Source organism: Protopterus annectens, chromosome 3.part1 (genome assembly GCF_019279795.1).
Source record: "Protopterus annectens isolate FY-2018-M chromosome 3.part1, PAN1.0, whole genome shotgun sequence".
In the NCBI taxonomy this organism is placed as follows: Eukaryota; Metazoa; Chordata; order Ceratodontiformes; family Protopteridae; genus Protopterus; species Protopterus annectens.
The window spans coordinates 406,837,371-406,854,497 of record NC_056732.1 but is presented as its reverse complement, the minus strand read 5'-3'; the positions used below and the strand labels follow the sequence as shown (position 1 = coordinate 406,854,497).

The window sequence follows — 17,127 nt, the reverse complement described above, 5'->3', positions numbered from 1 at the left end:
GTACCCCCTCTTCGAACCTGCCCCCTCCCCCTGTTTGTCTTTTACTGTGACAGGCCTTGCAGAGATGACCCTGGGGTTATCTAGTGGAGCCTGTGTGTTAAAATGGTGCATTATGCATTGGGAGTAGTAGAGGAGTTATAGAACTTAGGAACAACTTAAAGGTGCTGAGTGACTGCCTGTGGTTAAGCTGTCCTGAAGTTGACCAGGGAGCCATGAAGCATGGAGATCTAGCAATATGGTAAGTATACGACTGTCATTTTACTGGAACATAAATGTACATTTTGAAGGTATAAAGAATGCAAGTTTGTTGTACATTATAAAGAATGCAAGTTTGTTGTACATTTTTGTAAAAATTTTAAAGTTTGTTTTTTATTTCCTCCCTAGTCAATGCTGCTGACAATAAACAACGCGATAAGAGTATGTCTTGTATAAAAATTTCCATTGATCCGTAAGTATAATACTTTTGAACTTTTGGAATTCTTTTCTTTTCCATCAAGAACTATCCAGGATTTCTTAGTATGGCATTGTCTTCCAGTGGAAGACTCTACAAGTCACATCAGTAATGCAAGGCTTTTAAAGCATTAGTAAACATAAATGTTCTTATATTGCTATGTTGCAGTATTCTAGGTGTGGGATTTCCTGCCCTCAGGTGACTCGTATGTCAGCTTCTATACAAAAGCTTCTGCTTGCCTGTTGCATTGTACGTGGGACGTCACACATAGGGCCATAAACCAGTGGCCTTAAATGTGACGTCTGCACGCACAGTCCTCTGAACTTTTCAGCCGCAGACCACATTCTCATTGTACGATCGCCTATTCACAGACATCACATCTTAAAGATAAGTAGCCCATTGGGTTTCTAATTTTCTTATTTTTGACTATTGTTCTATCTAACGCTTGGTTGTTGTAGCCTTTAGCTGATGTCAGGATAAAAGGGAAAGTGCCAATGCGGGCGCCAGATACCCCATAAGGACGCCCATGATAGGTGTGTTTTTGCCTAGGCCGGGAACACGATCACTTTGTGCCCAAGACCTTGCACAGCTGTCTAGCCGTGTTAAATCTCTACCTTGAGAACGAACGCCTTAAGCAGTTAGCCCTTAGGATGGATCTTGGACTGGAGGCCGCACCCAAACCTTCGTGCAAGAAGGCCAAGGTTCCTAGGCCTTCTTCTCTTGCAGCTCCGCTTCCTGAAGCACCGCCAACTGCCGATGTTCTTCGTGTTTCACTGTTGCAGTCATAACTGTAGGGTGCTCCTGCCGGCAGGCAGCCCGAGGTCGGCCAGAATCCCAAAGTCTGGGTCCGGCGTCGGCTGTACAAGCTAGTACCCTGACGTCAGTACGCTCTGGTACATAGCCCTCAGCCGACGCCATCTTCTCCAGTCTTTCTTGCCGTGCGGTGGAAAGCAGCTCGCAAGTCGTTGGTTGGCGATTTTCGAACAGCGTATTTTGTTGTTGTCGGTCCGAAGTTCTTACTTCTCTTCTCAAAGCTAAGTACCCGTAGAATCTTTTTCTTGTTCCTCCGATGTCAGAAAAAGTTAATAATTGTATATCGTGTGGGAAACAAATACCTCATAAAGATTTCCACTATTACTGTCTACCTTGCTTAGGCCCTGACCACGACGATTCTTGTTGTCGGTTCTGTGCCAGGTTCAATTCTCGTACTATCAAGCGCAGGTACGATTGGGCTCTAAATTATTTTGGCAGACGCTTCAATTATAGAATGTCGTCGGACACTACCGGAATTCAAAAGAAGCGCAAAGACAAAGACAGGCCTCCGAGGTCCAAACAGCACTCGTTGCAGCTGGAGCCAGCGTCCGGTTCGGCTGTCGTCAGTGAGGCTTTTTTGCAGCCCCTGTCCTCCGCCGCTTCTGAACCGATGGCCGATACGGACTCCCATGGGTAGCCATCAAGGCCTACTATTTTAACTGCTGCAGGACTTTCGGACGTCGCTCCCTCAGATGGGTCCGGAACCGCTGTGCAGGTACCGGCTTCTGAGGGGGTTCTCAGGCCTACTCGCATCACTATTTCAAAGGCAAAGACAAAAACTCCTGTTAAGTCTAAAGTTCCTGCCCAAGCTACTTCTGAATCTACTCCCAGGACACAGAAACAAATGTCCTTCAAGGATGCATCTGCAGTCCTTACAAATTGGTTGTCCTGTCGTCAGGCAGCCCTTCGGTCGGCCGGATTCCAAAGTCTGGGTCTGGCTTCGGCTGGTGTCGCACTTAACCCGACGTCATAGCTGCAGTTCTTCGGGTATAGAGGCATCAGCCGACACCATTTTCCTCCGTCTTTCTTGCCGCATGGCGCCCGAAGCAGAAGCTGTTCGCAAGTGCCGGTCGGTCAGATCCAGAGATTACTACTACCGAATACTACTTCGAAGACTTCTAAAAAGCTAAGTACCCCGTTGGGGACTCTTTCTTGCCTCATCCGATGTCAGAAAAAGTGAATAACTGTTTAACTTGTGGGAAACAAATACCTCATAAAGATTTCCACTCTTACTGCTTACCTTGTTTAGGCCCAGACCACGACGTAGCAGCTTGTCTAGCCTGTGCTTCTTTTAACCGACGGACGCTTAGACGTCGGTCGGAGTTTGCTGAACAGTTTTTCGGCTCTGATTTTGCTTATATTATGCCGTCGGATCCTTCGACTACACAGATTTCCAAAAAACGCAAAGAAAAGGACCGACACTCGCGGTCCGCGGTTTCGGCCGAAACCGCGGTTAAGCAAACCGCGAGTGTCTCGGTTTCGGCCGAAACCGAGCAAGCGGTTCTTTCTTCAGCCGAAACCATGCCTTCTACCGAGGCCTCTTCTAACCTGGCAGAATCGGCTTCTGAAACCCAACCTGCTGTTGTGGTTTCTCAGGAATTATCGGACACTATTCCCTTGGATGTATCTACCCCTGCACGTGGAGCTGCTAGGCCTCCTGCAGCCATGTCCATTAAGGCTTTTGCCAGGGCTAAAGCAGCTAAAGCTACTAAGATTGTGCCTGTTAAGCCCCCCCCCCTCTCAGGCCCAGCTCCAGTTCCCAAATGCTTTCTCTGGCAGAGGATCTCATTTCTTTAATTAGGGGATCCCAACCTCATCCAGACAGGGCCTCTCATCCACCTCCAGAGAAGAGACCTAGAGCAGAGCCCCCTGAGCCAGTGTCCACGGATGATTCCTCTGATGATTCAGACAATACAGACCCTCCAGAGGCTCCTTATTCTCCTTACGAAGACTCTGATGTTGAAGAGTCTATTCCTTCTGCCTCTCCACCTGAGGAATTTTCCTTTGGGGAAACCTTACATGCCATGAGGGAACAATTTCAGTGGCAGGGCCAAGATTTCTCAGACTCCAGGAAAAGGCTTAGAACCTTTTTGCATTTACCACAACATAAGCCTTTAGCTATACCTCCAGTTCTTTCTGTTGTAGATGATGCATTTAATGATGCTTGTACTGCTCCTGATTCATTACCTCCAGCCCCTGCTAAGCCTGATAGGTTCTACAGGGTCCCGGACACACATCACCATTTATACAAGGCTCCTTTTGCAGATCCCGAGACTATTTCCCGGGGGCCTAAGGCAGTAGCATCTACCTCTGCTAAAAATCCCCTCGCCTCTGAAAGGGAATCCAGGTCCTTAGAGAGATGGGGTAAAAAAGTGTATACCTCTGCTACTCTGTCAGCTAGGGCCTTTAACTGTCAATTTCATATGATCCAATATCAGGAGTTTATGCTTGATCAGTTAACTAAAAAACTGTCCTCTGATGAACCTTTAGATAAGAAATATGTTCAGGAAATGGTACATAACATTCAGCAAGTTAGTAACCATTCTTTAAAATGCGGCTATGATGCACTGGAGGCTTCCTTTAGATCAGCCATGACTGGCACAGTTATCAGAAGGCATGCATGGTTGAAAGAACAGGCCTTACCGGACCATGTCAAATCAAAACTATTAGATGCTCCCATGGACAAGGTCAACTTATGTGGTTCTCCTGCACAGCAGGTACTGAAGAAAATGGAAGAGAAGGCAAACTCTGTACAAACAGTGAAAGACTTCTTACAGGTCCAACCTCCAAGGTTTAGCAGGAACTGGCCCTCCAAAAATTGGTCCTTTCCAGACTCCTCTAAAGCACAGAGAGGCAGGAATAGGCGTTCAAGAGGCAGAAATCAATCCAGGGGTGCCTACAGGGGACGCCAGTGGCAGGGCAACAACCAGCGAGGCACAGACACAGCCACCACCACTGCAAAAGGACAATCACAGTGACTTGGCTCTGGCACCGCCTACCAGGGAACAACTAGCAGCACCCTTAGGCGGAAAGCTAGCCTTATTTTCAAGGAACTGGCATTACATCACAAGGGACAAGTGGATTTTGCAAACTATAGACCAAGGTTACAGGTTTCATTTCCATACTCTACCAGGAAAAAGAGGAATGCCAAACCTACCACCAAATAAAAAGGCAGAAGCTCTAAAACAAATAGCTCAATTAGTAAGAATGAGAGCTGTGGAATAGGTACCATCTATGGAACAAGGAAAGGGATTTTACTCAAGACTCTTCTTGGTACCAAGAAAAGAGAAAAAAATGGAGGCCTATTCTCGACCTGTCCGCTTTAAACACATTCCTCATTGTTCCAAAATTCAAAATGCTGACCCTACAGCAGCTTCTTCCCATGCTGGGCAAGGAGTCTTGGCTGGTAACTCTAGATCTCAAGGTGGCATACCTGCACGTCCCCATACGACCAAATTGCAGAAGATACCTCAGATTTCTTGCAGGATCAGAGCATTATCAATTCTCAGCATTGCCCTTTGGCTTATCTACTGCGCCCAGAGTGTTCACGAAATGCCTGGCATCAGTAATCGCTCATTGCAGACTTCAGGGAATCCAAATTTATCCCTACCTGGACGACTGCCTGATACAAGCGGACAACAAAAACAAGCTAACAGAAGACTTACAAAGAGTCATTTACTTGCTACAAGCCCTGGGATATACAGTCAATATAAAAAAGTCAAGGCTGATACCATCCCAAAGAATAACCTTTTTGGGTGCAGAGCTGGACACATCAAAGCGGATGGCATTCCTAACTGTGGAAAAGCAAGAACAACTTCCTCTCTACTTCTTGGCATTAACAAAACAGAACCATCTAACAGCAAGAAAAGTGCTGCAAGCCTTGGGCTTCATGGCATCCTGCATAATTCTGGTCCCTCATGCCAGACTGCATATCAGAAAGCTACAGTGGTATCTGAAGAATTTATGGTCTCAACACAAACACAGCCTAGAAACCAAAATTCCACTAATACCATGCCTGAAGCAAGAGTTCCTATGGTGGGCTCAGGCCTGTCAAACAAACAAGGGCTGCCCTTCTACAGTATTCAACCAAGCCAAACCATCACAACGGACGCCTCAGACCTCGGTTGGGGGGCCCACATGCTGGACAAGTGCATACAAGGCTTATGGACTCAAGACCAGCTGCACCTACACATAAATCTAAAGGAAATGATGGCAGTAAAATTGGCAATCCAGACATTCAGACCATTTCTCCAAGAAGCACCCTTGATGATAAGGACAGACAACACCACAGTTATGTGGTACATTAACAAACAGGGAGGCACGCATTCATACCCTCTATGCCAGATGGCACTAGACCTATGGAATGTGGCTCTCAGCTACAACATTGTACCGGGAAAGGAAAACATTCTAGCAGACATATTAAGCAGAACTACAACGGATGCCCACGAATGGATGCTGCACCCGGACATCTTCAAAGCCATCACAAGAAAATGGGGGCTACCACAAATAGACTTATTTGCATCCCCACTCAATCACCAGCTAAAGAAATTCTGCACAAGGACGTACCACCCACTTGCTTGGAAGGTGGACTCCCTATCTTTCAGTTGGAAAAACCTGACATCATATGCATTCCCTCCACTTCCTTTGATGCACAAGGTGCTATTGAAGATCAAAGAGGAACGTCCAAGGATCATTCTGATAGCTCCAGACTGGCCAAGACAACATTGGTACCCATTACTGAGGAGCATGTCTCGGGAACAAATGTGGACACTACCCCTGATACCATTGCTGTTAACACAGAACAACTACAACATCCTGCATCCAAACCTGAAAACTCTGCAGCTGACTGCCTGGAACATTACATAAGAGCAATTAACCCAAATTTATCCCAAAGGGTTAAAGACATTATCCTTGAGGCTCGCAGACCTTCAACAAGAAAGAATTATGCAGCAAAATGGAAAAGATATCTCATTTGGAATACTGCAAAGGGAAAAGATGTGTCACTGGTAAACATAGCCAACATCCTGGAGTACTTGGCAGAGCTCTTCCATACAGGCCTGTCCTATTCTTCCATCAAGATACATGCATCAGCTATTTCGGCAGAATACAGCTTGGATCCTCCTGTCTTCTCACATCCTCTGCTCAGGCAGTTTCTGAGAGGAATTAAAAATGTAAAACCTCCAAGGAAACCACCATTGCCAACATGGGACTTGAACTTTGTGCTAGAAAAATTGACACTTCCTCCTTTCGAACCAGCAGCAACAGCAGAATTACAATACTTATCCTGGAAGACTGCTTTCCTGCTGGCAATCACCTCAGCAAGAAGGGTTTCTGAACTACAGGCATTAATGGCAGTGCAACCCTTCCTGATCTTCCATCAGGATAGAGTGTCCATGAGAACAAATCCTACATTTATGCCTAAGGTGGTATCCAGAGTGTCCTTAAACCAGGCTATCCACCTACCTACATTCTTCCCAAACCCACAGAACAGGGGAGAAAAGACACTTGCATACCTTGGATGTACATAGACAATTGCGCTACTACCTGGACAGAACCAAGTGCAATAGAAAAACTGACCAGCTTCTGGTAGCATATGCAACAGGGAAGGAAGGAAAAGCAATTTCAAAGCAGACAATCTCCAAGTGGATAGGAAATTGCATTAGATTTTGTTACTCCTTCCATGGAAAGAAAACTCCAGAGAACATCAGGCCTCACTCCACAAGGGCTACAGCCACTACTACAGCCTTCTTACGAGGGGTGGCTACCAAGGACATTATAGAGGCTGCTACTTGGACCTCCGTGCATACATTTGCCAAGCATTATAATTTACCTCTATACTCTAGATCCCGAGCAGGTTTTGCCACTGCTGTTTTGCAAGGGATCCTAACTACACCATAATCTCTCTTTTTCCTCCTCACCTAGTTGGCTATGGTATTCTACCCATTTGTAAGGACTGCAGATGCATCCTTGAAGGACATAGTACAGTTTTGTACCTACCATAAATGTAGATGTCCGATAGGAATGCATCTGCAGTCAGGATTACCACCCTTCCCCTCTGTGGTTCTCCTAGGGTATTTGCCATCTGTTAGCTAGCTTGGGGGGGATCTATTATGGTGTATTTGTTTGTATATATGTACATACATGCTTATTTTATGTGTTTGCTCTCTACTTTTTGGAAACATTGGCATTTATCCAAATTTAGCCATCCAAGAGGGCACCTGGCATCTGGGGCAAGAAACACTGAGGAAAATGGCGTCTGCTGATGCCTTTATACCCGAAGAACTGCAGCTATGACGTCGGGTGAAGTGCGACACCAGCCGAAGCCAGACCCAGACTTTGGAATCCGTCCGACCGAAGGGCTGCCTGACGACAGGACAACCCATTTGTAAGGACTGCAGATGCATTCCTATCGGACATCTACATTTATGGTAGGTACAAAACTGTACTTTATTAAAGATGGCTGAAGGTTTACTTACCATGATTAGGGGTTCTCACCCCCTACCTGAAATAAGGCCTCGACAGGATGTTCCTCTGGATTCCTCTGACCAGGCTTCTGTATCTTCTGTCTCTTCCTCTGATCAGGAGTATTCTTTTCCTCCTTATGAGGATTCGGATGCTGAGGACTCTTTGCCCTCTGCCTCTCCGCTTGAAGATTTCTCTTTTGGGGGAAACCTTGCATGAGATGAGGGAACATTTTCATTGGGAGGGTCAGGAGTATTCTGCTTCCAAGAAGAGGCTTAGAGAATTCCTTCTTCTTCCTCAACATAGGCCTTAAGCTATCCCTCCTGTTCTGTTCTTGACATTGTGGATGATGCTTTTTCTGAGGCTAATTTGAATCCTGATTCCATGCCTCCTGCTCCTTCTAAGCCTGATAGGTTTTATAGGGTTCCTGACTCTCATTTATTCTTATTTAAGAACCCTTCTGCGGATCCTGAAACTATTTCTCAGGGCTCTAAGGCTGCTAAGGTTGCTACTTCTAAGAATCCTATTCCCTCTGAGAAGGATTCTCGTGCTTTAGACAGGTGGGGAAAAAAGGTATATACTTCTGCTACCCTGTCTGTAAGGGCTTTAAATTGCCAGTTTCATATGTTTAAGTATCAGCAATTTCTTTTGTCTGTTTTAAAGCAAAAGCTTGCTTCCCTTCCTGCATGTGCAGAGGATAAGGAACTTCAGGATGTATTGCATTGCAACTGAACAAGTGAACAAACATAGTTTGCATTGTGGTTTTGATGCCTTGGATGCTTCTTGCAGGGCTGCAAGCCTCTGGCACTGTTATCAGGAGACATGCCTGGCTTCGTGAACAAAGTTTACCTGAACAGGTTAAGGCTAAGTTATTAGATGCCCCTGTTCAACACTATCTTCTTTTTGGATCTAAAGCTGAGGAGGTTATTAAAAAGATGGAAGAAAAGGCAAAATCTATGCAAACTGTAAAAGATTTCTTGCAAGTCCAGCCTCCTAGATTTTCCAGGAATTGGCCCTCCAAAAATTGGTCCTTTCCCACGTCTGACAGGCCTCAAAGGGGAAGATATAGACACTCCAGAGGTCGTGGTCAAGCTCAGGCCTCTTACAGATCTAGACAATGGACTGCTTCTTCACCTAGAAGGGGAGAAGACAGATCCCAATCTCAAAGAAAACAAACTCAATGACTCTCTCGGTTGGGCTACAGGACCCCTTCACCTGGATGCCCCTCTCGGAGGAAAACTGTCTCTTTTTTACAGAAATTGGACTCATATTACCCAGGACAGATGGGTATTGGACGTGATTTTAAAAGGCTACAAATTCCACTTTCATACTCTGCCAAGGGCTTACGGTTGGCCAGATCTGCCAAAACATCAATGGTCAGAGGCCTTAAATCAAGTGGATGCTCTTCTGGCCATGAGAGCCATAGAGCCTGTTCCACTCTCAGAGATGGGAAAAGGTTTTTATTCAAGACTGTTTCTGGTTCCAAGAAAACAAAACTCATGGAGACCTATTCTGGACCTTTCTCTGTTAAACACCTTTTTGGAAATTTCAAAATTCAAGATGCTTACTCTGCAGCAACTAATTCCAATGCTCTCTCAGGACGCCTGGATGGTGACATTGGGCTTAAAGGAAGCCTACTTACACATTCCCATCAGGCAGGAACGCAGGAAATTCCTCAGATTCAAGGCAGGTTCGAGACACTTTCAATTCTCTGCACTGCCCTTTCGTTTATCTGCTGCGCCCAGAGTCTTTGCCAAGTGCCTGGCACCAGTAGTGGCTTATTGCAGACTTCAGGGGATTCAGATTTACCCCTATTTGGACGACTGCCTTATTCAGGCAGACAGCAAGGATCTTCTACTTCAACATCTGGAATTTGTTCAACGTCTTCTCTTCCTTCTGGGATTCTCAGTGAACACAAAAAAGTCACATTTGATCCCTTCTCAACAAATGGTGTTCTTGGGAGCCCTCTTAAATACGACCTTACAAAGGGCCTTCCTCACTCCAGAAAAACAATCACAGCTGGCTACAATTTTCAACACCTTGGCAACTCTATCTCAGCTCACTGCAAGGAAATTCCTGCAGGCTCTGGGCTACATGGCTTCCTGCATTCTGTTGATTCCAAATGCAAGGCTTCATATGAGAAAGCTTCAATGGTATCTGAAAAGTGTATGGTCACAGCATTACCACGATCTGGACATTCTGATTCCTCTGATCCCCTGCCTCCAGAAGGAGTTCCTCTGGTGGTCCAGGGTGTGTGCTTTAAACGAAGGAAAGTCTTTTTGTCTACCTCAACCTTCTCAAATCATAACCACGGGCGCCTCGGATTATGCTTGGGGAGCACACTTTCTAGACAGTTGCCAGCAGGGAACCTGGAGAAAGGACCATCTTCACTGGCACATCAATCTGAAGGAAATGTTTGCAGTTCAAAATGCTCTTCTAGCCTTCAAGAACTTTTTGCAACCAGGGCCTCTGCTAATTCGCACAGACAACACCACAGTCATGTGGTACATAAACAAGCAGGGGGGTTCTTATTCGTACCCCCTTTGCAGACTAGCTATGGCTTTATGGGACAGCTCTAAATCTGAATCTACATCTCCAGGCTCAATTCATTCCAGGAGAACAGAATCTCTTAGCAGACAGCCTGAGCAGAAACATTTCAGATCCTCACAAGTGGATGCTAGACACCAACTTATTCAGCAAGATTACTGCAGTTTGGGGATGTCCCCAGATAGATCTGTTTGCTTCCCATCTCAATCATCAGCTGCCTCGCTTTTGCACCAGGTCCTTCCACAAGACAGCTTGGAAAGTGGATGCCCTGTCCTTCAGCTGGAGAAGCCTTTCGGGATATACCTTCCCTCCTCTTCCTTTACTACCTCGGGTATTACTGAAGATGAAACAGGACAAGCCCGAGTTCCTCATCTTGATTGCTCCAAATTGGCCTCGACAGTTTTGGTATCCCAATTTAAAGCACCTGTTCTTGGAGCCTCCTTGGATTCTCCCTCTGAACCCTTCTCTTCTGTCCCAGCATCAGGGTCGGTTACTACATCCCAACCTCAAGACCCTTTGCCTGGCAGCTTGGCTCATCAAAGGAATTTGATTTCTTCTAGCCTTCCCAAACAAGTTTTGGATGTTGTTCTAGAAGCTAGACGGCCTAGCACTAGGAAATCCTATGCCTCTAATTGGAAGAGGTTTTGTATTTGGATGCAGGACCGAGGCTCGGACCCTCTGGTGCCTGATCTCTCTTCTATTTTGCTTTACCTTTCGGATCTTTTGTCTAAAGGACTTTCCTTTTCTTCCATCAAGATTCATGCTTCTGCTATTTCTGCTCATTTCAATTCTGATCCTCCTGTTTTTTCTCATCCTTTGGTGAGACAATTCTTGAGAGGGGCCAAGAATTTAAGACCTCCCAGGACCCCTGCTGTTCCTGCTTGGGATCTTAATTATGTTTTAGAAAAACTTACTTTGCCTCCTTTTGAGCCTGCTGCATCTTCAGATATTAAGTTTTTATCTTGGAAGACAGTTCTTTTGTTAGCATTGACTTCTGCCAGAAGGGTCTCAGAATTGCAAGCTCTCATGGCTGTGGAACCATACCTTATTTTCCACCAGGACAGAGTATCCTTGAGGACTAATCCTACTTTCATTCCTAAGGTGATTTCGAAAGTGGCTTTAAATCAGACAATTCACCTTCGTACTTTCTTTCCTAATCCTCAAAATAAAGGGGAAAGGATTTTGCATTCATTGGATGTGCACAGACAGTTAAGATTTTACCTGGACAAGACTAAAGAGTTCAGAAAATCTAATCAGTTGTTTGTTTCTTTTGCCTCCAGTTCTCTTGGAAAAGCTATTTCAAAACAAACTATTTCCAAATGGATTGCTTATGGAATCAGATTTTGTTACACTCATCATGGGAAACAGTTTCCAGGTACTTTGAGAAGTCATTCTACTAGAGCAGCTGCCACTTCTACAGCTTTTCTCAGAGGAGTTCCTACCAAGGATATCTTGGAAGCTGCCACTTGGAGTTCTGTGCATACGTTTTCCAAGCACTACAATCTCCCTCTGTATTCTAAGACCAGGGCAGGCTTTGCCTTTGCTGTTTTGCAGGGTCTTCTTGCTGCCCCTTCTGTCTAAGCCTCCTCCCTTTTTCACTGCTTTGGGATTCCACCCTACAGTTATGACTGCAACAGTGAAACACGAAGAACATAGTACAGTTGTGTACACCTACCATAAATGTAGATGTTCGAGTGTCTTCACTGTTGCAGTCGGGCTTTCCCTCCCTCCTATCCCCTCTTTTTCTCTTATTTGTGGTGTATTTGTGTTTCCTTGTTGGATTCATTTCTGATTTATTGGGACTTCTGACATCTAGGGCAAGAAAGGCTGGAGAAGATGGCGTCGGCTGAGGGCTATGCACCAGAGCGTACTGACGTCAGGGTACTAGCTTGTACAGCCGACGCTGGACCCAGACTTTGGGATTCTGGCCGACCTCGGGCTGCCTGCCGGCAGGAGCACCTTACAGTTATGACTGCAACAGTGAAGACAGTCGAACATCTATATTTATGGTAGGTGTACACAACTGTACTATCTAGGTGTTGAGGTTCACTTGGAGGATCCGTCGACTGCAGTGACGTCCTTCGAGGAAGCCGTTTCGCAGCCGATGACCAGCACGTCCTCTGAGCTCATTCAGGCATTGATACCTGTCGAGGTCGAGGGGGAACCAGTTTCGGGGCATCTCCGGCGGGGATCCAGACTGTGGTTGTGCTAATCTCCAAACCCGACGCCAGGCAACACTCTACTTCCTCTCCAGCCAAAAAGAAGCAGAAAACTAAGCATATCTCTGCTTCTTCATAAGTCACACCGGATTGGTAGGCCTTCACGTCTTCTCTCATGCAGGCTTTTATGGCCCTTAGGCCTTAATTCTCAGCCACCTCCACACAGCCTCTTCTCAGCCCTAGGCCTGTCTCTGCTTCTTCACTGTCATCCATTATCCCTCAAGTCAGGGAAGAAGAACATGACTCTTCTTTCTCATCATCAGAGGAGTCCATTTCTTATGTTTCCCATATTGCCTTCCCACAAGGAATATTACTCTCCGGATGAGGAATCTGTGGCGGGGCACTCTTCCCCTGAGGACATTGCCTTTGGTGAGACCATCAACACGATGAAGGATTACTTTAAATGGGATACTTCCCAAATGACTGACACCCAAAAAAGTACTTTGAACTGCTGCAAGTAGAATCCCCCCCCCCCTTCAGTTCACCCTGATGTCCTTCAAGAATGCAACTGCAGTCCTGACATATGGGTTGCCCTGCCTCAGGCAGCCCTTCAGTCGGGCAGATTCCAAAGTCTGGTTCCGGCGTCGGCCGATGTCGCCTCCTCCCCGACGTCAGAGCGGCTGGAGTATAAAGGCATCCGCCGACGCCATCTTCTTCAGTCTTTCTTGCCGCGCGGTGCCCGAAGCAGAAGCAGTTTGCAAGTGCCAGTCGGTCAGCTCCTGTGTGTTCAGTTACCGAAGTCATCTAAAAGCTAAGTACCCCGTTGGGGAACATTTTTTCTTGCCTCAGAAAAAATTGAAAAAGTTAATTGTTTGCCTTGTTGTAAACAAATACCTCATAAGGACTTCATTCTTAATGCCTCCCTTGCCTGGGCCCAGACCACGACGTCTCGGACTGTGCTGCCTGTGCTTGCTTTAATAAGCGCACACTCAGGCGCCGGGCAAAATTTGCCGAAAACTTTTTTGGCGAATCTTTCGCTTATATCATGCTGTCGGAACAACCGACAGCACATTCTACCAAAAAACGCAAGGACCGGGACCGACATCCTCGGCCCGCGTCGTCCACTGATACCACGCCTAAGCCCTCCGCGAGTGCATCGGTACCTTCGGAAGCGGTAATTCAACCACCCCCCAGGCCGACGACACCGCTCTAACGCGTTCTTCGGTCCTGGAGATTTCACCGGTGCCGGTTGTTGATTTTCCCCCAGAAACTGAAGCTCTAGATTTACCCGACACCATACCCGTGGACAAGGTTACCTCTGCACGTGGGGCAGCTAGGCCTCCGGTATCCATGTCCATCAAGGCCTTTGCACGTGCTAAGGCTACCAGTCAGGCCAAGTCCCATCCTAAATCTACTACTCAGGGTCCCTCTACTGATAGACAGATCATGACCCTTGCTGCAGATCTAATCTCTCTTATCAGGGGTTCTCCGCCGCACCCAGACAGAGGTTCTCAGCCGCCTGCTGATAAAAGGCCTAGAACTGAGCAGACAGACGCCCTCTCTTCAGATGAAGCCTCTGGGGATTCAGAGCACTCAGATACCCAGGAAGAATCCTTCCAGGCCTATGAGGACTCGGATGCTGAGGATTCAATCCCCTCTGCCTCCCCTCCAGAGGATATTTCTTTTGGTGAAGTTCTCCACTCCATGAGAGAACATTTTCAGTGGCAGGGTCAGGAATTTTCTGACTCCAGAAAAAGGCTACGTACGTTTCTTAAGCTACCCCAACACAGACCTTTAGCTGTTCCTCCAGTGTTGGATGTCCTTGATGATGTATACTCTGACTCCAGTGCTTCGCCTGATTCTCTCCCTCCTGCTCCTGTCAAGCCTGACAGATATTACAGAGTCCCTGAAACCCATAAGCATCTCTTTAAGGCCCACTCTGTGGATTTAGAGACTATTTCACAGGGCCCCAAGGGAGTGGCTACTTCCTCGGCCAAAAACCCTCTGCCCGCAGACAGGGAAGGCAGGTCCCTGGAGCGATGGGGCAAAAAAGTTTATACCTCTTCCACCCTTGCCATGAGGTCACTCAACTGCCTTTTTCATATGTTTCAGTACCAGGATTACTTAATGGATGATTTGCAGAAAAGGTTAGCCTCTCCTGAGCCTATAGAAAGAAAGGCATTGCAGGATTTGGTTTATAACACTCAGCAGGTTAGCAATCATTTTCTTCAGTGTGGTTATGATGCATTGGAAGCTTCATGTAGGGCAGCCATGACAGGGGCTGTTATACGTAGACATGCCTGGTTGAAAGAACAGCCACTGCCAGACCATGTTAAAGTTAATCTCCTGGATGCACCTCTGGAAAAACAGAAGCTTTTCGGTGCTAATGCACAGGATGTGTTGAAGTCTATTGAGGAAAAGGCAAAATCAGTACAGACTGTGAAGGATTTCCTCCAGGTTCAGCCTCCCAGATTCAGCAGAAATTGGCCTTAAAAAAATTGGTCCTTTCCAGACTCTGACAAGTTTCAAAGAGGAAAAAACAGGCGTGCTCGAGGTAGAGGGCAATACCGAGGCTCCAACAGGGGCCGCCAATGGCAACCACCAAATCAGAGGAGTGGCGCAGGGAGTTCACCTGCACCACAGGGACAATCACAATGACTTGACTTTCACTCCGCCTACCAAGGCTCAGAGAGAAGCACCTCTAGGCGGAAAATTATCCTTATTCTCAAAGAACTGGCACATTATAACCAAGGACAAATGGATTTTGGACATAATAGACCGAGGTTACAGGTTCCACTTTCACACCTTACCAACGAGACAAGGCATGCCAAACCTGCCACAAAATCAAAGGGCAGAGGCTCTCTTACAAGTTTCAAAGCTGTTACAAATAAAAGCTATAGAAAAGGTTCCTCCTCAGGAACAAGGCCAGGGATTCTATTCAAGACTGTTCCTTGTTCCAAGAAAAGAAAAGCAATGGAGGCCTATACTGGACTTGTCTGTTCTAAACACCTTTCTCATTGTGCCAAAATTCAAAATGCTGACTTTACAGCAACTACTTCCCATGCTGGTCAAGGGGTCTTGGCTGGTTGCTCTGGACCTCAAGGAGGCATACCTGCATGTCCCAATCAGACACAGCTGCAGAAGATACCTCAGATTTCTTGCAGGAACAGAGCATTATCAATTCTCAGCATTGCCGTTTGGCTTATCTACTGCGCCCAGAGTATTCACGAAATGCCTGGCATCAGTAGTTGCACATTGCAGACTCCAGGGGATTCAAATATACCCTTACCTGGACGACTGCCTCATACAAGCAGACAGCAAACAAACCTTGATAAAAAAACTTGGACTGTGTCATTCAGTTGCTACAGGCTTTGGGATACACAGTCAACATTCAAAAATCAAGACTATTGCCATCCCAAAAGATTATTTTTCTAGGAGCAAAACTGGACACACAATCACAAATGGCTTCCCTCACAGAGGAGAAACAACAGCATTTACCAGATTACTTCAAAAGCCTGGCAAAACTTACCCAGCTGACTGCAAGGAGGATCCTGCAGGCCCTGGGTTTCATGGCATCTTGCATTCTTCTGATCCCTCTGGCAAGACTACACATGAGAAAGCTACAATGGTACCTAAAAAGCTTATGGTCTCAACACAGCCACAACCTAGAAGACGTAATACCACTCATTCCATGCCTGCAAAGGGAGTTTCTGTGGTGGGCTCAAGCAAGCCATTTAAACCAAGGCATGCCTTTCAACAAAGCTCAAGCAAGTCAAACCATTACAACAGACACCTCAGATCATGGATGGGGGGAACACATGGAGGACAGATGCATTCAAGGTCAATGGACTCCCACGGAAATGCCTCTGCACATAAATCAAAAAGAGATGTTAGCAGTGATGCATGCAATAGAAGCCTTTGGAAAATCTCTTCAACAAGGCCATCTGCTAATAAGGACAGACAACACCACTGTCATGTGGTATATAAACAAACAAGGAGGCACTCACTCGTATCCCCTCTGCAGACTAACAATGGCTCTTTGGGAAAAGTCCCTGAAACTGAACATCCATTTACAATCCCAGTTTGTTCCGGGCAAGGACAATGTTCTGGCGGACAGGTTGAGCAGAAATTTTGTGGAGCCACACGAATGGATGCTGCATCCACACATTTTCTCAAAAATAACATCTGCGTGGGGAAGACCGGACATAGATCTCTTTGCTTCTCATCTCAATCACCACCTGGACAGGTTCTGCTCAAGGACACCACCATCCTCTAGCCTGGAGAACGGATGCTCTCTCCTTCAGCTGGAATACCCTAAACATCTATGCATTCCCTCCTCTACCATTACTGACCAAGGTGTTACTGAAAATCAAAACAGAGCAACCAAAAGGAATATTGATGGCTCCAGACTGGCCGAGGCAGCATTGGTATCCCTTTCTACTGAGCATAACTCACACCAGACCGTGGCCCTTGCCCCAATGGCCTCTGCTCCTAACTCAACACAATTTTAGGACTGTTCATCAAAACCTGCAAACGTTACAACTGACCGCTTGGAGGGTTCCATGACTTTGACCCATGTCCCCCTGTCCGAAAAGGTTCAGGAAATCTTGCTGGAAGTACGCAGACCTTCCACCAGAAAAACCTATTCGGCCAACTGGAAGAGATTCATCATCTGGAATGCCAAAAAGGCCCTGG

At 46.4% G+C, this 17,127-nt stretch overlaps 1 protein-coding gene across 1 annotated transcript in view; it reads left to right on the top strand.

Annotated features, from left to right (window-relative positions):
* The window catches only part of TOP2B (DNA topoisomerase II beta), a gene marked incomplete in the record, with an annotated part of 2,991,925 nt that overhangs the window by 428,684 nt on the left and 2,546,114 nt on the right, over positions 1-17,127 (top strand). Inside the window, 1 exon segment of the mRNA XM_044066877.1 lies at positions 385-448. Coding sequence (XP_043922812.1) covers positions 385-448 — 64 coding nt within the window.